General features: G+C 37.3%; 1 protein-coding gene across 1 annotated transcript in view; it reads right to left on the bottom strand.

The window, feature by feature from the left end:
* Positions 1-24678, bottom strand: part of PLD5 (phospholipase D family member 5) — a 130395-nt gene that overhangs the window by 39339 nt on the left and 66378 nt on the right. Inside the window, exons 3-4 of the mRNA XM_018916349.3 lie at positions 20385-20553; positions 12218-12332 (exon numbers count right to left, since the gene is read on the bottom strand). Of these exons, the coding sequence (XP_018771894.2) occupies positions 12218-12332; positions 20385-20553 (284 nt within the window). The remainder of the gene's footprint in view (positions 1-12217; positions 12333-20384; positions 20554-24678) is intronic.

Here is a 24678-nt window from a genome sequence, read left to right as displayed (position 1 = left end):
ATAGATGATTCTCTGATCAGCCTCTGAGATAACAGAGCCTTATCTGCAGGCTACTGAAAGCCAAGAGCACCAGCTGACCTGGCTGTGGCCATACAAGAAAAGCAGAGGCACAGCCAGAAGTAATCTGGGTCTGCCAGTGGCACAGACATTTCCTTTCACTACTTCTCCCTTGTCTCTAAGCAATTTTCTCCACCTCCTTCCTTTGAGTCTATCTTGCTATCTTGCTGAGTCAGCCTTTGACTTTTCTACATTTTTTTCAGGTCATTCCTATCTCAATGGCAATTATTTTTCTCTCCCTGTTGTCACAAGTCCACAAATAACATGCTTCACCTTTTGACAACATTCTGTTCTGATCTTTTCCCAAATTATTTACTCAGTTTTCAGTTTCTGACCTTCAGTTTTATCTGATTCATTCCTCCCTCAGATTTCATTTTCCCCACTACTTTCCCCCAACATCCTCCATCCTGCCTCTCCTTTGCTCTCTTCCATTTCATGCTCAGTTCATAATTTCACTCTTGCCCTTGCCTACTCTGACATTGTTTCATTTATCACATATATTCATCCAATTATTCATTCAGTCCCTCTCGCTCCAGTTACTTGAGGAATATATTTTATTTTATAACTACATAAGCAGTATGGTATATTCTTCAAGCTTCTACAAATAAATTTGTGGAAAGGAAAAAATACATTTTCTTAAGAGTTCTAAGGCTATCCATGGCTTTGGGATACCCAGATTGGTCCAAATTTTAATTTATTTACATATGCTAGGATTTCTACAGGTATTGACTCATGATATACGCCCCAAAATAAACATAGATTTCTGATGGTTGTTGCAATTTAGGACTCAGGGAATTTCTTCTTGCTTTCTTAGTCCAAACATCAACTGAAGCTGAGCTTTTTACTATCACGAATCTAAGGTTTTTGAAAGAAGAAGACACTTCTACAGCCTCTTCTTTTACCAAAGTAAATACATACAGTACACACTGCAGCTCTGCTGTAGCAGACTGAAGAGTCTCACACTTGATTTACTATTGCTCTAACTAGTGTGTCAGATGCATTTTTGAGGGCTTCATTATTCTGGCCTGGTCACCAGATACTTCATTCTTTTAAATGGAGGCATTTTAAAGAGAGAAATGGACATGCCCTGATGTCAAAATCAGAAAAATCTCAGTGGACTGAGAAAAAACCAAAAAGTGTATGGGAAAAAAATACATTGATTTGAGGAAATACCTAGGGGATACAGATCAATAGCTTGTCAGTTAGCAGATTTTTAACATGGATTGACTTTCTTCCAAACAGCCTACTTGAAATGTAGAAAGCAAAACAAAAGGAAGCCACAACCCCACAGATTCTATCTTATTATTTGGGTGAAGGACACACACAATATACAGTCAATAAAAGTAACTGCAGACTGACATCACAGAGGATTTTAGCACCACAGAGGGGACTAGACCACAAATATTGTTTCATTTCTCCAGTGTAAGTATCAACTACTCCTCCTGAAGGACAGGAATACAGGTATATTACTCCCCTGTGACAGTTTGAACTCATGGATAACCAGGTCTGTAGCACTTCTTTTTCTACTCCAAACCACACAGGACAGACAGAATTGGCTTGAGGACAACAAGAGACAGAGATGGACCAGTTCAGCTGAGATGGCAGTAGTGTACAGGACAGGGGCTATGGAACTGGACTGCTTGCAGTTGACTGCTGGGATCTCTATGAAAGCAGGACCAGAAGGCAGCACAGGCACTTCAAATCCCAATATGAAATCATGGACATAGTTACAATCCTTTGTCTTATGGCTGAGAACAGCTGCTCTGTGGTCCTTTGCTAAGAAACTGTTATTTTTGAAAGCTTCTCATTGCAATCATCACAATGTTCTTTTGTAGTGATTTTGAAGCTTAGTATAGTTATTATGTAGTCCCATAACTGCTGGCACTTTTGTCCATCACTTTAATGCTAACAAGACTACTGAGATTAAAAGCTTCAAGAACAGGGATCTATTTTGCTTTGAGTCACTGAAATGACTGTCAGTTTCTGTACTACATAATTACTAACACTTACATACTATAAAAAGTTAATATTTTGTCCAAAGGATGGAAGTGGGGCTGAAATCACTCTGTTCTCAAGGAGACAACTGCTCTGTAAGGACATGCAGAAAGACATGGAAAAGATGGAGAGTAACAGAGATATCACTCTGAGAACTTTGCTTCTGGTTAAATAACTTCAGAAGGATCTTAATGTCATTTGCTTTCCAACCATTAGGCTGTGTAAAAATTCATAACACACCAAAGTCTGCAGAAGCAAAGGTTAATTTGAAAACTGCTATAGGAGATTACCAGAAAGATCAGTATTGTAGTGGTAAATCCTTGTTACAAAGATCAGGCTTGGTAACTAATGTTGTATAAACCAGCAAGATTTGGTTGCGTGGGTTTACTTTATGCTACAGTTGAGCTGTACACAATAACCCAAGCTGAGTAGCCTTTCCAAAGTGTTCATCAAATGAAAATCAAGTGGTGTTGGTCCGTGCCAGTTGGGTTTGGGCATTTGTTAATGCTTCTTATATAACTTTGAGCATCCAGTATTTAATCATGTTTGAAGCAGAAATTGTGAGCTAGCAGCAGAGGCGCTAAAAGAACATAATACAAGTGTCCATGTTATGTCACTTCAGAGGATGGTCTTCTCAGAGCTGCCCAGGTTTGAAGTTACACTTCAGTCTAGATGACATACAAAACTTGAACAGGGTGAGAGACAAAACACTCAGCCCTGCTGAGAAGGCTGGAGCCTGCTTGCAAAACAGCAGCAATCAAAAATACACTAAATCATACCAGCAGCACCGCTTTGACTGATCAAGGTACAGTTCTAAGAAAACAGTCAAGCTTCCAGTGAACATTAAGTACCTGAAATGGACAAATCAAAATTGACCAAAATGAAATTGTTTTCCTTGGATCCCTTTTAGGACCATTAGCCTTCATGTCCTTGCAGGATGAGATAACATTAGTGTTTTTGCATAAAAGAGAAAGCATGGGATGCCAAAATTTCTGCAAATGGAGCACAGCTACCTAACGAATGATTTCTGAGCTCAGATGGCCCTGGCAGCTCTTACCAACTCTTTCAGTAGCTGTAGGTAGAAACTTGCACGCTATCCATATGCTTTAAAAATGTCACAACTAATTTCTGCTAATGCCATCCGTTATTGGTTCCTCTGTGCTAAAGAGTGTCAGCAATTCAAAGCAGCTAGTGCCATAAGGGAAGAATCCATTCCAGCATGTAAACCACCAAGCAAGATTTGAAGATGATCCCCGTGGCACAAGCTCCTATGTTGGACTGACTAAGTGACAAGAGCACTTTGGCTGTTCACAAGATGGCTGGATTGCAAATGCTCATAGTTGTGCTGGAGATTATTAAATACAAAAGTGCCCACTGCTGCCAAATCCACGAATACACACACCTTAGTACCAGACTTGAGTGCAATATTTGCAAACTGAAATTACATACTAAAATACTGACCAATCTATCATGAAAGACCTTTTCCATTTGAAATTTCAAAGCAGAAGAATTATGATATTGTTTCTACTGAGCACCTAACACCTTAAATATGCCACATAGTACATCTGTCCCAAACAAATACACAACATGGTGCAACTGTCTTTGATTAATGAAGAAAATTATTTAAATGAATGTATTATTATTTACCTATGCATCTTTGAAATGGTGACTACAGATACTGGAAAGCAAAACTGGTGTTTTATAATGCCAAAGCAAATGTTACCAATGAGAGGTACTGTCTTAGGGTACACAGCCATTTCTCTCAGCAAAGGTACACATTTCTGAGTCTACAGACACAGAAGCTGTAGAGCTTAGAATCAGAATTTATTGCTTACATATTGGGCTATAAAAGACAGAATTTTTGGCTTAAGTGAACCTTTTCCCCCTTTCTCTTTGCAAAACAAGCTGATACAACCCAAGGTCCTGGCTGCCCTCAGAATTTAAATTATTGTGAACTTTGTTTTGTTTTTTTTTCTCCCTCTATTGTCTGTGGATGTGAAAGCCTCATACGGCTAAATCTCTCCTGCTAAAGAATTCTGTAAGCCAGGCTGTGCCTAAATATTTTTAAAGTTAGTGTGCTTCAGGCTCACAAGAGAAAGTAAGCTGTTCACATTATGAACTATTATGGTGCCTAAAATGAGGATATTTGTGTATCTAGGGAAAGTTTAATTCCCAGATTAGGCATCTAGTTTCTTGTAGAACCTACCACAAAAACTGGATTATCACCAGTTTATTGTATTTTTTGAGCTAAAAGACATCCAAACTAGGCAGCAGTTAATGCTGATGGAAAATTTGTTGTTTACACCAGTTCCTCATTTGAAATTGCACAGAAAGGTGTATTCTTCAATGAAGTTTTAAAATTCTGTCCTACAATTAGAACCTTAAAACATTTCTGTTACTATGAAAGGTAAGGCAACATGTCTTTTAAAATATATCTGGAGGCATTAGAAGGAGAAGAAGCAGAGTAGGGACTGGAAGCCAGGTTTCTTCTACCCCAAATGAATGTGTGACTACTACAACCATCCTTAAATGCAAAGAGATTAAAAGATTTTCTGCAAACGGTTAGAAAAAAAAAAAAAAAACTAGAGCCTGCTTCTTTCCTTTAATATGGGATGCAGCTAGCTTGGCAATTCAGCTTGGTAATTCTCACTACACAGAAAGAACACTGTAAAAGTTACTATGCATTCTAAGAGGAAAAAAACTTCATGAGATCTTCCATCTTGGAACTGGCTTTAAGATTGCTTGTCACAAGCTTAAAGTTTTTGAGAAAATATCAGAAAACATTCTCCAATAGCAACTAATAATAGATAAATCAAATCATGCATCTAGTCTTTTTTTGTACCTGAGTTGTCTACATTAATAATAAAAACTGAAAAAGGAATGATTCATAATAAATCAAAATATTAAAATAAATTTTAAAATCAGATATTAAAGTTGTTACTAGCAGAATTTTCATTACCTGCTTTTTGTACATGCTCATATTTTCAAGTGTGACTTAGAGTTTTAGAAAAATGTCAATATTTACCATTTGAAAGGAAAGGAAGAGATTTCTTGCCCTCTGTTCACAGGCACCTTTATTTAACTCTATGAAACTCAGATCCAAACTACTTGCTTTCTTCAGGAAGCCTTACCCCTCAAAAAGTCCTGCTCACTTCTTCATGACAAATCATAGGGAAAAACCACTCTGGTTTTGGTACTGCTGCAGGAACTCCCTCCCATCTTAACTTCCTTCCTACACACACACTCTTGGAAAGTCCAGCCTAGGAAATGCATGAAGAAAGCAATGGAGCTACAGATCCATTCAATGCCTCATGCAAAGCCATTCCCTGAACATCAGCTGTCAAGAGCACTCTTTACACTCCAATGGAACATGCATCAGAGAATATTATTCTTATGATGCATTGTGCAAAAACTGGCCATCTGGACAGGCAGAAATCTCTTCAAGATCCACCTTCAGAATTCCAGCTTCCCATTATATGAATGGAATGTATTTTCTTCTTAGTCTTTGCAGAGTATTTACATTGATTCCCAACATTATCTTCACATGAAGAGGAAATTAAAGACTTAATTAGAATCAGAAAATCCCAGGTTAAAAGGGCCCTCAGAAGATCATCTGACCCAGTTTTTTGTGGAAAAAGGAAGCCTATATGAGATTATTCAGCACCCTGTCCAGTAACATCTTACAAACCTCCAGTGATGGAGACTCTACCATGTCCTTGATGAAGGTTGTTCCACTGAATTGTTGTTCTTAGTGAAAAAAATTTCCATCTTATCTTGAAATAAATGTCCTTAAGCACATAAGTTTATGTTCTCCTTCCAAATCATTACACAATGATTAAATCCAGCTTTGAAATCAATCTAGACCTTTCCCATGCACCAGATCTATGAGGCCATTCCTCACAGAGGCCTGTCTATTTTATTCTTAAAATTGCCAGTGATAGCTCTTGTCTAATCTCTTTACAGACCATTGCCCCATTTTTTAAACAATTTTTTATAATACTGAAACCAAGTATTTTGGGCTTAAAGAAAATCCATGTCATCATGGTTAACTCTAAAAATGGCTGTCAAAAAACTTCAGTTGCCCAAACCCCAAACAGTTTTAGGCCCAAGGAAACTAATGAGGAAATGTTCCCTCTTAGTCTTTTAGGTTTATCTTTTCCAGAAAAAATGTCAGTTTCTCCAGAATGGTCAATTTCACATTCCTAAGGCTCACAATACACAAAGGCTCTAGTTCAAAAAAAGCACCAAATTCACTGTTTATTTCATAAGAAAAAAATGTTCTGATATTCCCAGATGATCTCCATCTTTTCTATGACATAACAAGTGTCTTTCAGTTCTTCTATGGTATGTTAAAATTTATATCTTCCCTCCCCCTACAAGAAGACAGGGAAAGAGAACGTGATTGTGGCCAACAGTAAGAACTCATGTCCCACAAGTATCCCAGCTCTAACCCTATATAGCACCCTAAGTGTGCCAACAGAAGCAGACAGAATATGGAATCAAACACATTTTCATCATTTATATAAACCATATTTACTACTGCTGTCCATTGTGCTACACTTCTGTTCAGACTCTACAGGAAAGTACAGGAAACCCTCAAACTTCCAGAAGTTCCTTGACATTACATGAGCGTGAGCTTTCTGGAGCCATAGCAGATTGAACCTGTTGCAACCAAGTTCCAGTGATCCTTCTTCCCTTGCCAACCCCAGCTACATGTTTCCTTTCTCTGTGTTGCCCCCAGCCTGTGAGAACACACACGGAGTAATGCAGAAATCTAACGCAAATGACAATAAAGCTAGCCAAAAAAAAAAGCAGTCTGTAGCCAAATCAGCCCCCTGAACTGTCTCACCACATGATCACTGGTGCAAAGAAGAAGGCAGGGACAACATATGGTGGGGAGAGCAAAGAGGAAGCTGGGATTGTGCAGCTGCCCAGATGTAACTTGATTAAATTTGTCATGGAATGGTATCTGTTAGTATTTGCAATCTAAAGGGCCCAGCTCAATGCATAGCAAATTTCTAGAGCTTTACTATCTACTCATTTATTTATCACCCTACAAATATGTACCTTTTAAGTTTCTTTGTTTTGAATGTACCTTTTCTTTGTTTTGATTGTTAGGAAAGACTGTAATCCTGGGCAAATGTGCATGAACTGCTCAGTGAATAACAGCTGCACATGTGATCTAGGGATTGGATCCTGCCCTATGACAATGACTTCCTATTATTCTCAGGTTTATTTGCTAATACACAAAAATGATAAACAAAAGGACTTAGAGGATATTTTTTCCTAAAATCACACTGTGACATGGACAGACTCCTCTTTTCTTATCTGCCTCAGGCACCACTGACAAAAGACAAAATATTCCTTGCAAATATATGAAAAATGCTTCATGAAAAAGGAGTACGTGGGGAAAAAAGAAATAGAAAGGAAAGGAAGCAATGCAAATTGAAGAAGGAGAATCTATTGGTATGTATTAAAAAGCATAAACACTACCAGCTAAAATAAGATAGAAGTTAGTAAGGGATTTAGATTCTGTACACGTGAGAAATAATACAACAACCTGCTAATTGGAGACAGAGCTATTCAAATGTTACTGATGAACAAAGCCTGGTACATAATTATGTGAAAGGAGGGGGAGGGTTCCAAGAAACGCTTCAGTCTAGTAGACTGAGCCCCAGCTGAGGAAAGGCTAAAACAATAACCATGAAAACAAGCATTAATAAGCTACTGTCACAGTACAAAGAGGATAAAGAAGAACATGTTTGTTTACACAATGAGGCAAATTTTGTCAAAAAACAGACCTACCTTTCACAAGAGAGTCATATACAGATATGTATAGTATGGATATACATATGTCCTGTAAAATATCATCATAGTTTGTAGTCTGTTTAGTAATAATTTTGACAACATGAGCTGGGAAAACTTACATGTGATTTTTTTCTTTTAAATTACAAATATACTTTAAAAAAATTTAATTGTGAGTATAGAAAACAAATGCTCTTATCTGGCTCCTGGTGCCTGTGTTGCCATTAATAATCATTGGTTGTCCCCAAGAGATAGAAACAGCAAGAAACCTCACCTAACAGGGACATTGTAAAAGAAATTCATTAATATTGTATTTGCAGAGCACTCAGATACCACAGTGAGAAACAGCACAGAAAGGCCTATGAGGAAATTAATCATTCTGCATTCAGTGCAGGATCTGGCAGATGTGCAGTGAAGAAAGCCTAGAGACATACATTAAATATGAAGATAAAAAAAGATTCCAGCCATTACAAGAAGAAATAATATCCCCTGAATGAACATCAACTGCCTTAGGCATTAAATGTTTGATGCATTCTCATTCAATATAAGGGAAAACCCTCTGATTAATACGCTAATATTACAACAAATACCAGCCAGGTATTCTGGGCAAAATACAGAATCTGATAACATTATTAAAGTCTATCATAAATATATGCTATGGGATTAGTATTTCCCCATTTCTGCATACTTAGTTTTGAAACTAAATAACACTCCCACCATTCAGCAACTATTGGCAAATGTACATTATCTCAGCAGTCAGAGAATCCTGTCACCACAGCTGACACAGTGTGGGATGTGTTAGCACAATAAATCAATCCATGTTTCACACTGCAGCCACTGGACTCCTGTAATCAAGCTCCCCTGCTTTACAGCTACCTCAAGGAAGTCAGGATAGCATAGACAAGGCAAAAAAAGTTACTGGAGTGATGACAACCTGCAGGTTCACAGCTAGCTCAGATGTCTGCACTAGCATTGCAACTGTGAATTACTAATTTTATTTCACTCCACATCTGTTAAGTTCTGCTCCCCCCTCCACATAAGTTATGCTTTATCTTACCCCATCAGCCCACATTTGAAGTCAGATTTCAACCTTCTCCTCTATTAATCAATAGGGACAGCTGCTGCAGAAGAAAGATGTGTGGAGAGGACTCTAGGTAGGATGCACCATTGTGGTGGAAAAGATCTGTAGAAACAGCTTTCTACAGTTCTTCAGAAATGGAGAGAAGAGGCAAGGGGACTCAATGCATGCCTGCCTAGAAAAAGGAAAGATGTGCTGGAATAATCTGTCTGGCAGAAATAGTCTCAACACACGTGTTGAGATGCAGCAGAACAGGAGCCTACCATGGTTGCTTGTACAAAAAAGCCAAAACTGCATGAAAACATATGGATGACCAAGTACTGGTCTTCAAGCAATCCCATGTGTTTGGTGGATACTTTTCCTACTTAAAGCAGACAGGGCATGCTACCTGAAGATTCCCTTAAGGTTTCTGAGCAATATATTAATAGGTACATCCATGGCCAACAGCCAAATTATCCCTCGTCCTAGCCCTAGGAACCAGTCTGCACCACACATGAAGGCACAGCCCAGGGGTTCTGATCACTTGGCCTGCTGAAAAGAAAGGCAAGAATCTTCCACCCTGTTCATGCAATAGCAATTCTCTCATTTCCAGTAGAACAGCTTGGAGACAGTCTGACTTGGCGCACACAATCTGCCTTGGAAAGAAGAGCCAAACCTATGCCCACCTAGCAAAGTGAGGGCCAACTCAGAAAGGATGAAATTCCCAGAGTCCCACTGGCTGTGCATGTGCTTTCTGTCCATACTACTGCCCAAGGCTTGGGTGCCAAGCATGTTTGCTGCTTAGGATCAGTCAGAGTTGTTTATTAGGTGATGAACCCCAGAGCAGTGCTTGTTTTCTCTGCTGCCCAATTCAGACTGACACCACCAGCTGGGGTTTGGGTCTGCTCAGACAAACATATTCTGGTTCTCCATCCTGAGATGCTTAACAACTTGGCTGAGCTACTGATTTGTTTATTGCTTTCTTCACCAAGAGAGGAATGCATCTGTTAAAAAGGGTGCATGGCATATTTTAAAGACAAATCTGACCAGCTGCAGGAAAAAAATATCAGTTGTCTTCATGGATATAAGTCCAAGTGACAATGCACGGCTCCCTTTCAACAATCAGTTCTGTTGGATTTCTGAGGATGCAGGTGGCCAGCTCCTCACAAGCAAAAAGATTAATAATTTTAGTAGATAGGCTTTCCAGGATAGCATAGCAAAGATTAATGTTGTCTGGGTTTTTTTTAAGCCAGCCTCATACTTAGCTTCTATTTGACACAAACAGGACCGTAAGCTGCTCATACAAGGTCTACTCATTTCAGCAAAAAATTAGGCCAACTAAATCTGACTGAATTTAAAACTAATTTATTTCTTTTCAGGAATGCAAAACCAAAGAAAGGTTTATCTAACTTGCATGGAGATAGAAACCAAACAACAAACTTAAGTGAGTGAAACAGTTGCAACAGAGCTGGCAATCACCTTGCCATAACCAAGACATTCTAATAAAAATATCAGTGCAGAAATTAGCAGACCAAAACATGGAATGAGAAAAAAAATCATAGTGAGAAAAACTAGAAGTAGTAATACTGATGTTTGAGAAAGGCCAATAGTAAACAATGATATATATACAATTCCAGGGTTCAAAGATGATGACAACAAAACTCACAAAAATTACCAGAAACTTTCTCCAGTCCTTTTTAGCTTAAAGCACAAATATATTAATAATTTCATTTAAATACTGTAAGATTTCCTATCTCAGAAGTCTAAAAAGGCATAAGGGAAACTAAAGCTAGTAAAATTGTGGAAGTCTGTATTATGGGTTTTTTTTAAACTCACATGATAGATTAATTCCCATATAAATAGAAGGAAGTGTTAAAACATTTCTCCTCCTTTTCTAGCTAAAAATTTCTCTTCATATTTTTTTGTAAGAGGATTCATTTTTGGTACTGGGTATTTTTAATAAATGATACCTAAAATATCTGTTGCCAGTACATAAATATGAATGTACAGGCCTACCTCTCCTATTCTCTGACTCATAGGAATTTGGGATATTAGAATTACACAGAAAAGAAACAACTTTTCAAAAGATAATTTCACTGACATTGATATTGAAATACCTATTTCCTTTTGAACATATCAGAAAAAGACATTCCACATATATCCGACATAGGATTTGCTATATATTTGGTTATCAAAGGATCAATATCTCTTTTGGTTATGTAGCTGAAATCATCAAATCCCTGGAATAGGTAGTGTCATGAAATGATGAGGCTCTATAGTTATTAATTATTTAATTAAATTTAAGATATTAAATTCAAATAACATGTCAATCTTGATTAAAAGCCGATTTCCCTTAGAGATAAGGTCTTCCATTAGTAATATTCTTTTACTTGTGCAGTGAAGAGATTACAAGGAATTTAAACAAATATAGATTGATTTTTATGGAAAGAGGGTGTCCTTTATTCTTCACCATGAACAGTTGTGTTATGTTAGGATGCTGCTACACATAACAACTCCTCTGCCTAATTAAATGCTTTAGAGTTTCCTTTGTGATCCATACAGGTATCTTTGTCAAAAATGATCACGATCAAAACACATACATTCTTTTTGATCTTTGAAAAGTGTATCTTATCCTTAAAATAATGATTTTATCAGACATAGATATTTAAGAGGACAAATGTGTATGAGATTGCAAGAACTCCTAAGAGAGACTAATTTCTTTCAGCAATTCTCGAATTCTCTTTACTATTTTTCCACACAGTTTTACATAAAGCAAGTTCATTCATGCAGTGCCTATGTGCAATCCCTCTGTGGATAGGGGTTTTTGAGCCTCAAAATTACAATTAGAAAAGCAGAGACCAAAGAAATATACATAGCACAAAGAACCTTGTCAGCTGGTTAAATCTTACCCATGGTCTATTTTCCCGTGCTTCAGAATCATCAGTTCCATACACGTGTTTTTTTATTAGTTTATTTTGCTATTGCTCTATAGAGGAAAAGTATCTTGTCCCACAAGGTAGCAGCCCAGACTCTCAGGTTACATTGCCTACTGTTGAAACGGCTACAGGGAATTTAAACACCTCTCTAATTCACTGCCTTTTTATTGGCTTGGGAGCTGCAAACATCATCTACAGTAACAGTTTCAGATTTCTGACATCGTGACCCAGAGAGAGCTGAAGGATTATAGGGTCATAGTGCAATACCAGCAGTGTGCATTTTATGCACCATCCGAGTCTGCATTTTAAACAGCAGGAACATCACACAGCAGCCAATGGCAGAACAACATAAAGACCTTGGTCTTACCCTTTGTTTTCAAGTCGTTTAATACCTTGGATTCCATGGGCAGTTTATCGCTCACGAGCTTTATCTCGATATTTCGGGACGCCAGTTCCAGCAGTTTTTCAAAAAGACGCTGACCCTGGGAAGGAAATTAAAGGAAAGCAGAAGCTATTAGGCACAGAATTGATCAAACTGCATATCAACAAATTAAAAAAGAACGTTAAAACAAAAACATTTTAAACATCTGAGTAACTATGTTTCTAAATATTATTAAACCTACCCTAAAGCTTTGCAACTCAATTTTGTTTTCTTGGAGAAATACAGTTCTGAAGGCCAATAAGGTTTTTTATTTTCCCAGATTGTGCAATATTGACAAGGTGACAGGTGTCAGGCAGAAAATGAAGTGTCCAGAGGTTTTATGCTGCATAAGCACACTTTGACATTAACTTTCTTCTACATAACTTCAGTCTGTTGACTTAGTATTAAAAACTCAAGGAAAAGAGTTTATTGCATTTTCTTTCTGCATTGAGTGATATTTTTGCAAGTGATTCTAATCACAATACAACACATTATCAAGCAGTTGCATGCTCATCTTCAGATGAGTTATACCAAGAAGGAAAATAATTATCTATCGGTATTTTATGTGCATATAATTTTTATGCTGCTGTAAACTTTTACTATTTAAACCCTATCTCTAACACAGAACAAGAAAAGGAAATTCATGCTGAGCTGGATCCATGTAAAAACAAAAATTTCATATGAAAAATAAAATTTTTATTCACCATGTTTTTCCAAGAAACAAACAAGAAGTAAAACTTCTGATTGCATTGTAAATGTTTCAATTTTAGGTTGACTATTTTAAATTAAATAAAAAATTTTAGTAACATCCAACTAGACCACGTGAAGAATAAACACCTGTGTTGTTACTATAATTACAACCAGAGCTCACTTCCTTGGTGCTATTCTAACCTAGTACTGCAGACACCACATTCAATTAGCAGCCCAATACAGAAAGACTTTGGGCTTATTCACCTGACAAAATGCCTGCTCTACCTACACAGTTCACTTTAGATTCAATGCATTGCTTGCCCCAGGGTAAACCTTAAACAAAAACACAATAGCTATAGATCAACTTTCAAAAAAAAAGGTAGAAGATAAAGCTCTTCACAGAAGCATGTAACATAGTTCTCTGTACAAACTAAGAATCTTAAAAAGATCCTTCCATTCAACAAAAATGATCAAGCCAAGAACAGTTCATATAATCCATGCTGCATCATATAATATGATGCAGCATCGACCAACAAAACCTCTGACAAAAGCCCTCCCCACACTCTGAGAAGCCATTAGCAGCAGAGAGTGGAAAGCCTAGAAATTTGCCCTGTAATTGCCTAGACAGATTGATACTTTGAGCCTTTCTGGGCTTTAAGCATTACACAGTCAGAGAAAGTAGTGCTTCCCCTGTCTAAAGTACAGACCTATTTTCTAATGTTCATTTATTTTGAATATATTCAGCAAAATAAAAATACCCATCCCCCTAAAATATAGCTTTGTCAAAAATTTCAGTCAGCCAGAGGCTGCCATGGAAAGAGAACTACTGTTTGTTTTACTTTTGTAATGTCTGCCTGCCTGCTCACTCAAATCCATAGTACAGCTCCCTGCTCATGCCAGGGCTCAAAAGAACTTTGCAGTGAACAAAATGCTGCCATAGTGAAAGCATTAAAGAATAGCTAACAGAACAGAAAAACAAAAAAATTCCTTGTATGAAGTCCCAAATGCTTCTTTTACTCAGATTCAGCATTTCTCAAAGTTACAAGGTGGTTCCATGTTTAAGAAATCCCATCCATGATTTTAACTCACACACCAAAGAGTCCTGAGCTGCTCTGTAAGTTTAAGGAGTAGCTTTCCTTCACACACCTCATCAAGCTAAAAAATCCTTAATTATTACACCTGAGATTGTGTTTGGTCTTTTTAAGAAGAAGAGCAGATGTAACAGAGAACTTAAGAATTAATGAGATAAGAGTGTGGTGGAGATGGGTGCTCCATATAGAACTACACAGCTCCTCCTGCATGATTCTGGAGGAGCAGAGGTGCACTGACTGGTGCTCCTGAATGCCCTGCTCCCTCCAAGAGGGTTTCTCATGCAAGTGCTACTGTCTGGCATTGCTAGACTCTAATCAAATCTGGGAACAGCCATGGCTGTCCTGCTGTCTGCTGAATTCCCAACCCTTGCTTTGCCCCATCCCCCAGCTACCATGAAGCATCAGGCTCCTGGCATGCCAGAGCTCAGCCAGCCTTTGCATATGCTTCATATGGGTCCAGCACTTCTGCTTTTCATTAGCTACATCTTTGTAAAAGTCAGCTGGGAAATTCAAGGATTAAAAGGTTTGCATTATGCATATTAACTAATATACATGTAAGTAGAAAAAGCTACTCAGGTTCTCTGTGTTGATTCCCTTTCCTAAGCAGACTGATAAACACCATTTTTGTTTAGGTTATCTGTAAAAACTAATTTTTTCTAGAAGAGCAGCAGAAAACTCTGGCATACAGAAATAAACATGGAAAATGCATTCATAAATGCGATGGAAAATTATTATCATTATCAATACAAATTAATGGGTTAACTGTTTTGACAAAGAAATGTTTAGAAAGTTAATGTCTAAAACTGATAAAATGAATTGCTTCAGGGGATGGCTCCAAATTTTTTCTAGGGAATTATAGTAGTTATTCTTGGGTATTATTGTCACTTCTACCTGCAGGAGATTATATTCACACATGATTTATAAAAGCTTTGATAAACAAGCCTGGACTTTCTGTATTAATTGCAGTTTGGACAAAAAATAATCTGGCAGCACCTCGTGAGTTTTCCCTGATGTAACCAACACAGCTGTCTCCTACAGGCCATGCTGCCTGCTGAATAGCCCATCCTATGGGTTCATAGATTGCTTGGAGTGCAGCCCTGCATTCCAATGAAGCCATCTCCTCTGAAAATGCATCTGTTTTCCCATCAGGGACACCACAAGCTATTCAATTATGGCATTTTTTTCCCAATAATGTTAATGAATGGTAAAACCTTAGATTGATTCAACATTTAAAACACCTCTAAGTAGTGATGGTTAAAACTAGGAGTGCACTCACCACAAATATTTGTGTTTATACAGGCACATCAAAACCACCACCTGTGACAAAATTGGAAAGAATTCCCTTTGTCTCACCTGTCAGTGCATCATCCCTCAGCCGGCATTCATACCCCCAAGGCTTAAGCTTGATGAACCAAACTATGAAAAATTCACAACTTGCTTTTGAAAGCAAGTACATACTCCACTAAATAGGGTTACTAGAAATTCTTCCCACACTGCTGAAGAACCTAGACTTTTTCTCTATTAATATTAATTTGAAACTCAGTTTCTACACTTTCTGACATGTTTACTTGCAATTTTACTGGTTTGTTCTATGAAAAGGAAAAAAAATGGGACAGAAGGTCTGAAATGTTTTGTTACTGCTGTCAGAACATTTGAAATGCTTCTGTTGAATACAAACCCTTATGCTGTCATTCAGACCACATTCCCTTTGTGAGACAATACCAGGCTGCTGCACCACTACGTGACAGTGATCAGAAGCATTGCTATATACCCAGCTTGTGAGGACTGAGAAATAGGAGCAGCCAAGTGCTATGAAACTGTGGGTACCTTATAGCAAAATCTGCATTTTAACAAACAATACCACCAGAAATCTGCATATCCTGATAAATTATTCTCTTACAATTTTTGATGGGCTGTTTGAGAAACATCAAAAGTGACAAAATAGAATGTAGTAAGTATTTATCACATGAAAAAATTTACTATTGCATGGTGGCTTTAAACCAACATAAATCTCAAATATCAGTCCCAACTGTACCTGCCACAGAAAACTTAAAATAACCCCAAAGTTATTAAGAATTAAAATAACCCCAAAGTTGTCAATACCAAAAGGTCCTGAAATTTCCCCCAAAGCAATTTATTGGCAGACTAGACAGGCTGACTGTAGCCTGTCTGATTTCCCTTGTCTGCTCTCATCTCTGTCACCATAGGTTCCTCATTAGAAATAAAATACAAACATGAAAATGCTGTATTTACTGAAGGACTCCCAAATTGCATTACTGTATAGTTCAGTATAATAGATTCCTACAGTTTAGAAAATGCTTAGCTTTTTAATCCCACAGAAAAGCCTGGTTATCTCATAGACTTTTCTTCTGGTTTTATGTATATATTTCTACTATTTTTTCCCAAGTTCTCCCATAATCAAGGGAGATATTTCTGGGTATATTTTTAAAACATTACTAAAAACCATAGCATGCTGGCAGAAACCAATAGAGCAAATAAATCAAGAAATCCTAACTTTTACAGCTGGTATTTAATACAGAACAGAGAAACTTAAATGTTTTCCTCAATTCTTCTAACCAAACAGCAAATGCAAAGGAAAGGAATATGCTTTCATTTTAAAAACCCTCCTTTCATTGAATTTATTTTCTATGCCTCAGTCAGTACCTGGGAAATGCCACCTCCTGAAGAGGAGAGATGCTTATGTAAAGACAAGCTTATAGATCTCTACAGCTGATCCTATCCAATTTCCACTGGGAGCTGCTAGATTTGGAGATATCCACTTCTCTGTATTTATTTGCGTTTTTAAATAATTTTCAAGGAAGGAGGAACTTAAGCTCTCGCACTCACATTTGTTCTACCAAACAAATCACTTAAGCTCCTTGGGCAATGCATGTGTGAGTGACTCATGACTTCTCAGCAGAGATTCATTACAAAGCTGGACAGCTGCCTTACATGAAACCGAGTATCAGATGGATGGGAGACTTCTCCCACCAAGCCATATGGGAGATGCACAGTAGGTTGGTGAATAAAGTCAGAAGTATCTATTTTTTATGTGATACTTGCAAAATATAAAAAAAAAAAAAAATAAGATGCAGATCTACCCCTGATCATCTTATATTTATCCAAATATCCATCCAGGGCCAACTGTGTCCTACACATGGCAATACCAATAAGCCATGATGGCATTGATTCTGATTTAGGAAAAACAAACTGAAGTTTTTGAAGGACTTGCTGGAAATCTAAAAGGTCATTCTAAATTAAAGTTTCAAAACATAAGATGACCCAGAGGAAATGAACTGTGAAAATTGTGAACTGGCATGATCTTATATTCACCTCTCTTTTTTCACTGAAAATGAATCAAAAGCCATCCTCAAAAAAAAAAGCTTCCATTTTCCAGTACTATCTCTAAACAGAGATTACCACAGGAAGAGCCACATACTCACATTTCACAAAAACCTCAATGCTGCTACATGACAACTTCCCTGCTATTTGAAAACACACATATGACAATACAAACTCGACAAAATATGTGGATTTCTTCTGAATGAGAAAAGCAGCATAGAGAGAACTCACTATTTTGCCAAGCAAATATTTGTTTATTTGACTGCTTTATCTGTTGAAGAACAGAAACACTGTCTCATCATGTGTCTGTCTTTAGAGGATCCAATTTAGCAAAACTCATCATCTCAGATGACTGAGCCCGGCTGTTGTGACCTGGACAGCTCAGTTGGCAATGAATGTTTATTTAGATTTATAATAAAAAAATACAGACAAGCAAGAGTCAAAGACACCAGGTAATTTACCCACAAACAAAAATACAGAAAAATACAGCAGGAAGTTCTGCAATTACATATATGCAAATGTATACATATCTATGTATATCCAATACTAGACAGACAATATGTATACATACAGATGACACATATATTTGGCATATATATGTATGTGTGCATACAAAGCTGCAGAATTTCCTGCTGTATTTTTCTTCAATATGTATATTGCCAATATGTGTACTCAGGCATCTATGCATGGGAATACACAGATGTATATAGAGAATGTAATTAAACCTTGTAACTAACTGAGAAAAAGAAATCTAGCCAACTCTGCTTTTTTCCTTCAAAAACCCATGCCTGTTCAAGTGCTCTTGTGGAGAACCTTGCTCTCCAGTATTACTTGAATATTCATAAAATGGAAATCATTAATTATATAGCAGGATGTGGGTCCGTATGGAAAATCATTATGTCCTTAATTTCTAAAAAACAAGACTCATTTAAGGAACAACTAGAATTCATTCACTAAGCACTCTGCTACCTGGGAGTTTTGTATCTTATCCCCTTACCATTCATAATGCTTCTGCTATGCTGGGCAAATTTCCTCAAACTGAAATTGTAAAGACTTGAGGGCATTGGACCTATTCTTCAAACAATTACTAGATTATAGTTATTGAAGTTTCTCTGAAGTTTCACTTCCACTTCACTGAGTGGAGAAAGCAGATGTAATGATACAAGTTTTCTCCCTTCCCTTTCACAGAATGAGCTTTGTGTACATTCTCTGGGACAGGAATTTGCTAAGAAACACTGCCTCTTGGCAATTTTTCAGCAATCAGACTGGCCAATAACAATATAGTGTTTTAGCATGAATAGACAAGCTTGACAGAAAGATCTATCAGCTGTTCAGCCCACGCTGCTGTACAAATGAGAAAATGACTGGAATATTAATTGCCTTTAAACAGAAGTAATTACTCATTTTTGTGAGACTACTAGCAGTCAGAAAAGGATAGGTGGAATATTATGAAAAATGTTTCATTTTTCTGGCATTAACTATGCATTTGAGGACAAAAGACCAAATTCACTTCTTAGACATCTCTTCTTCCTTTCCCTGCTGAATGTTATCTTACAGTTTTTACTTTGCAATGCGAATGTGGAAAAGGGAATGGATTTGATGCTTATCTACTGGAATCCCAATTTCAATTTTGCTATTTTATATCCTCTGTTTGGGATTTGTTAGGCTCTGCCAGTTTTGAAGCAAATGACATGCTGAATTTTTTTCAGACAAAATATTTCTGAAAGATTCATGCACATATCAATTCATGCACATCCTAGAAACATCTCAGGCCATATCTCCTTGAACTCATCTGCTTGAATGACAGTACATGGGTTTGAAGCTACTTAGGCAATACATTTAAATAAAGCTTAGCTGCACAATTACATTGTGAAAAAGTCAATATTTTGATATTCCACATAAATTTACTCACAAACCACATTCCAATATTTATAAGCATTCTAAAATGTAGGATTTGCATTACATTTTCTATTCATCTGCCCACTTTATATTTTCAGTATTCTAAATGGACATGCAGCAAACTTTTTCTGAAGATAAGTTAATGTATGCTGCTCAACTAGGCTACAGCCTATTTCAAAAGAAGCAGAACATAGTTGGTTAGAATACCAGGATTTGCCTATCATCTACCAAAAGGCATTTTTTTACTGCACCACATCGGCAGAACTAGAAAGGAAATCCAAGAGTTTATGCCACAGTATAACAGAGTCAATTCCTTACAGTTACCTGGCTGTCATTTTAGCACCATTTCATGTCAGCTGAGTGGCTCCTTCCAGTAAACAATCTATCTAGTGGAAAAGAGGAGATACTTTTAGCCTATCCCTTCTTTGATATCTTAGTTTCACAAGAGATGCTAAATGGAAACCTTTCCTGACCATATTTCTAAAAAGATTGCTCTCAAGAAAGAAATGTTTGTTGGCACAGCATCACTGCAATGCATGTCTGCCTTATTCACTATGATTTATGATTTGTCATGCTGTTTTAATTGCAGAAATCTTGAACACTGCTCCCTCCCAAGAATAATTTCAAAAAACTATGAATCATCTGATACGATATTGTTCTTTGTAAGTGTAATTATATCCATCTATTTGCCTGGAGAATTAATTCACAAGCTTGCCTTTTATTTCATCAGTAGCACCAAATAGAAAATAATTGCATAGATTTATGAATATTACCAAATAGGTAGATGTCCTAATATGGATACAAATTGACAGCTTTCTTAAGGTTACACCTTAAAGACCTTAAAGACCTTTCTTAAGGTCTTTCTTTCCTAAGATGGAAGTGCTGTAAGTAAATGTTGAATGTTATCTAGTCCAAGCACACCACTGCTCTTAGAAACTTCTGTATTGGCAGGAAAACCTCATAAGAAAATGATTTTTAGACTACCCAAACAAATAGTTCTGCTACAGGGAAGGATTTTAGTTCTGTAAAATGAAGTTTGACAACACGAACAGACTGTTAAGGTCCCACTCTTTTGTTAGGCTAGAACATACCTGGCATGCTGATGGATGACTGTGATTGAGGTCCCACTGGGAAGATACTATGTCAACAGACTTTTCAGCCATATTAAGCAAATTCATCCAGCCTTGGAAAAGAGACAAATGGGATGGTGCACTGTCTGAATAGTTGATCCCTTCAGGAATATTTTCCACGAGAGCAACCCTGAGAATAGATAAGGAAAAAATAACCACTTAACAAAAGCACTTTTCTTTATTAGAAGGCTCCAAATTGTAAAGAGCTTCAGATTTTGGGCCTGGGGTTCAACATCTGCTCCCAGAGGCTCTCAGCAGTTTGCCACCCTGTAATTCTCTCTGAAGCATCTGACTGTCATGCTCCACACTTCCCAGAACAATGAAGTGCAGAAGTGACCTACTGCTAATGTAGCAAAGCCAGTCAAGCTTTCAAAGCTCTGCAAAATCAGCTTACACAGGGAAAAGGTTATTTCTTATAACACAGTAAGTGGGAACCAGTCCTTAAGGTGAGCATGGAAGAATGAAACAATCCCCTCTTGCTTTGCCACTCTCATCTCTGAATATATTTTCTTCTCTCTAAGGAATTTGACAAGATGCACAATCCCTGGCATTCTCTTAGGTCTGCTTTTACAGCTGACATTTTTATTACATGGATGTCTCTAAATATGAATTCTCCCTTTCCAATTGCTCTAAGCTACCCAACTTTTCTGCTTTTGTTTACCTGTATAAGGCTCTAACTGGGACCCAGTGGTTAAAAAAAGAATTATGACCTTTTAGTTTCTTGCTCTTTTTGGAAAGCTCTTTGATCTTACTGTCTACAGTACTCAAAACATTTTCAAATTAGAGTACACAAATTCATATGGATACAATCACAGCCAGGAAGCCAAACAAGCATTGTAGCAAACAGCTCAAAATACGCTCCTCTGCTTCAGGGAAATGATGTGTTTCATTCAGCACCTCCTTAAATTGCAGCAGGTAAAGCTTCTTTCTACACTCAGTAGAGGAATTTTAGAATTAAATAAAGTCAAACAAGTTCTTCAATTCTGTCTTTAGGTAAAGAGAATAAATTTTCATATAAATGCCTCCAACATCTGCCACTTCTACTGTGAATGATACAAACCAGACGTAGGAAAGCTGCAATAGGAACTTGGAGAACACTCCTCTCTTATATACAAGTACATCAAGCATTTCCACACTGGTTTTGTACTTGTCAATAGTGTTAATTATCAACTCCAGTAATATGAATATAATTTGTAAACTTTAAGTAAATCATTATTACAAAATTCCAGGGTAAAAGGGATTTGTACATGTTTTGACTCTCAGATTAGTGCAGTATATACTAATAATTCAGTTCATCCTAGAGGGTTCACATGGAAACTTTTAGAGCTATTTCAGAATATCAAACACATTTGTAAAGTGAACCCATTAAAAGACTGAAGATGGTACTCTTAAGCAATGTTAAGAAAACCCAGCAAGAATCAGGGTAAAGTAAACCCGTGGTCATTATCACATTCAACTTCCTGGCCTGGCAAAAAATCCCACCACCCAAACCAGAACAGGCACAGCTCCACCTGTATGTTCTCTTTTTCTCCCAAATCTGTCAAACAACATAGGGATCACTAAACTGCAATTACCAATGACACTCTCCACAACTTCCTTTGAGCTCACTATTCTATTTATTAACATTTAACTTAGCTACATTGCAGTAGTGGACCTGGAAATCAGCAAATAAGCTGTAAAATGTTAAAAACACAACTAGATTTTAAATGTCCTTGAAGTATATTTTATTCTAAAACATTCTAACTACCTTGTTTAAAAACTTTCTGAAATAACTAGTGCTCTAAAAATTGAGCGCCCTTTCTAAAACACGTAAAAATAAACTATTTTACTCTAACACTCAGAGGTTTAGGCTTACTTTTGCCAATAATCCTGTTACAGAACTTCATTAAGCTTTGGTTAGATCCCTTGAAAGCCTGGCTTGTTCTTTTTTCAATACTTAGAATTACAAATCATATTGCAGCTCTTAGCATGCCGATGTTTCCAGAACTTTTTTATGGAGAATTGTAGGATGGCCACCTTCAAAGAGCAAGAAATTGAAGGTGAGACTACAAGGACATGGAACCACCCTCATAATCCAGTTGCAAAGATCAGAAATGAATGTACCTCTTTCTGAAATCTTCCATCCCCAACTCAATCACATCTAGATACAGTAAAGAGTTATTCTGAATACGCTTCAAATACATTCTTAATACCAAGTATTTTTTGAATAAAATAATGTCAAATGCAGTTCTGATTTAGCTTGAATTTAAAAGTGCGCATGAACAAGTAGTGACCAAAATTTCCCCATATTAGAATAATGCCTGACATACACAGTGTTTTTTGTGGACCCCATGCAAATCAATTACACAGGAGCCCACAAGAAACCTGATAGGACTGAATCTGTCACAGTCACTTCCAGTGGTTTTAAGTAGTGTTTCCTATAGGCTGTACTGAACTTGTGTCTCACTGGAAAACATCAGCTTAACTTCTACTTCTCCTGTCTCTTTCTCTGGCTGAGAGCCACCAAAAACCTCAGCCTGCTCCAGAAGGGCTGAGATGATCTGGAGGTCATGTCCTTGTCAAAGGAGGGCCAATGCCAGCAGGTTGATTAAGACACTATCCAGTCAGGTTTTTGCATATTTTCAACATCTCCAAACCCAAAACTCATCATATTTGAGATGACAGACCTGACCCAGCCAAACACATACATCTTTATTTCTGACTTCACATTATTTAGGTGTTCATTAAGCTATAATGAAGGAAGAGTTGTGGGTCATTGCAGTTCACATACATTTTGTTACAGATACCATCAAGATATTCACAAAAATTTGGCTCTTCCTCATTTGTCATGGGTTAAAACTTTTTACTTTTTCAAATAAAGTAGCAAGGAAAATTTACTGAGCAATAAGGAATTCAACTCCTCCTAAAAGGACCCTTGCCAAGGACAAGATGCCTCTTGGCAAGGAAATTTGTCCCAAATACTGGAATAAACCTGCTCTTCACTGGGAGAACATCTCCCAACTTCTAAATCTGTGTAGCATTCACCAGGCTATGGGACCAGCACTAAATAACACAAATGACTGACAGCTCCTGCCATTGTATAATTTGGGTTTGGTTGTCCATTAGATGCCAAATGCATTCCAGTTAACAAAACTGTTATTCAGAACAGACACTATCTGGTAATATTTTTCCTACTCTTACATTTTACCAAATAGTAAGTACAGGGAAGTGGTCACAGCACCACGCCTGAGTCCGAGAAGGTTTGGGCAATGTTCTCAGGAACATGTGATTCTTGGGATGTCCTGTGCAGGGCCAGGAGCTGGACTCAATGATCCCAATGGGCCCTTTCCAACTCATCATATTCTATTATTCTACTTTGTGTTCTCTAGCAAATATGAAAGAAAATAAAAGAAAAAAAAAGACATTTCATCTAGCTAGGGCACTAGTTAAAATACTAAAATATTGTTTTCAGAGCATAGATTTCTCTTTAATAATGAATTGATTCTGCCATAAAATTCCAATGCTAAAACCCAATACCAAGCTCAGAAGTAATACAAAAAGCCAAGCACCAATTTTTTATACTAAGTGATCTTGCCTTTATAATATTCCCTTTTTGTTTGGCACAATAGCAAAGTTCCAGTACTTAGTCAAGATGAATTTCATTAAAACTTCTGCGCAAAAATTTGAGTTTGCAAGCCCCAATTCCATCAATGAAAGCTAAATTTAGCTTTCATTTTTGTTCCAATATGACCAACAAAGAGGTTCTTCAAATACGGTCTTACAGAGAGAAGGTCACTCACAGACCTTGAGGAAAGTTAGACATAGTGACATAATTTATTCTGCAAAAATGGCATATTAATGAAGCAAAACACAAATGTACCACGGTGATGAAAACAGATTTTTCCCATCCTCAAAATCATTAGCAGATAACCTTACACCTGTTGAATAAAGATGTCCTTCCCCTGTCTGATTCCCTGGTGCTCTATTTCATCTAACAATGCCAATATAGGCTTGTGCCTTCAGTTTTCCAGCTGAATATCCTCAAAACTACCTCATACAGACTGAGAAAGTGATCTTACACAATTCCTGTGAAGTTAGACAGAGAGACAAGGGTCAGAGTGAGATCCAAGCTCCTCTCAGCTTAGAGAAATGGGGCAATAGAATGGTACTTAATGCCTACCACAGAACAGACCATGACCTCAATAATGAGACTCTTCTGAACTCAGCTATGGCTTGCATTTAGCAATTCCGAGTGAATTCTTTACTTGGTTAAGGA

The sequence above is a fragment of the Serinus canaria genome, chromosome 3 (assembly GCF_022539315.1).
Source record: "Serinus canaria isolate serCan28SL12 chromosome 3, serCan2020, whole genome shotgun sequence".
In the NCBI taxonomy this organism is placed as follows: domain Eukaryota; kingdom Metazoa; phylum Chordata; class Aves; order Passeriformes; family Fringillidae; genus Serinus; species Serinus canaria.
The sequence above is the reverse complement of the archived record's forward strand: the minus strand, read 5'-3'. Positions and strand labels throughout refer to the sequence as shown.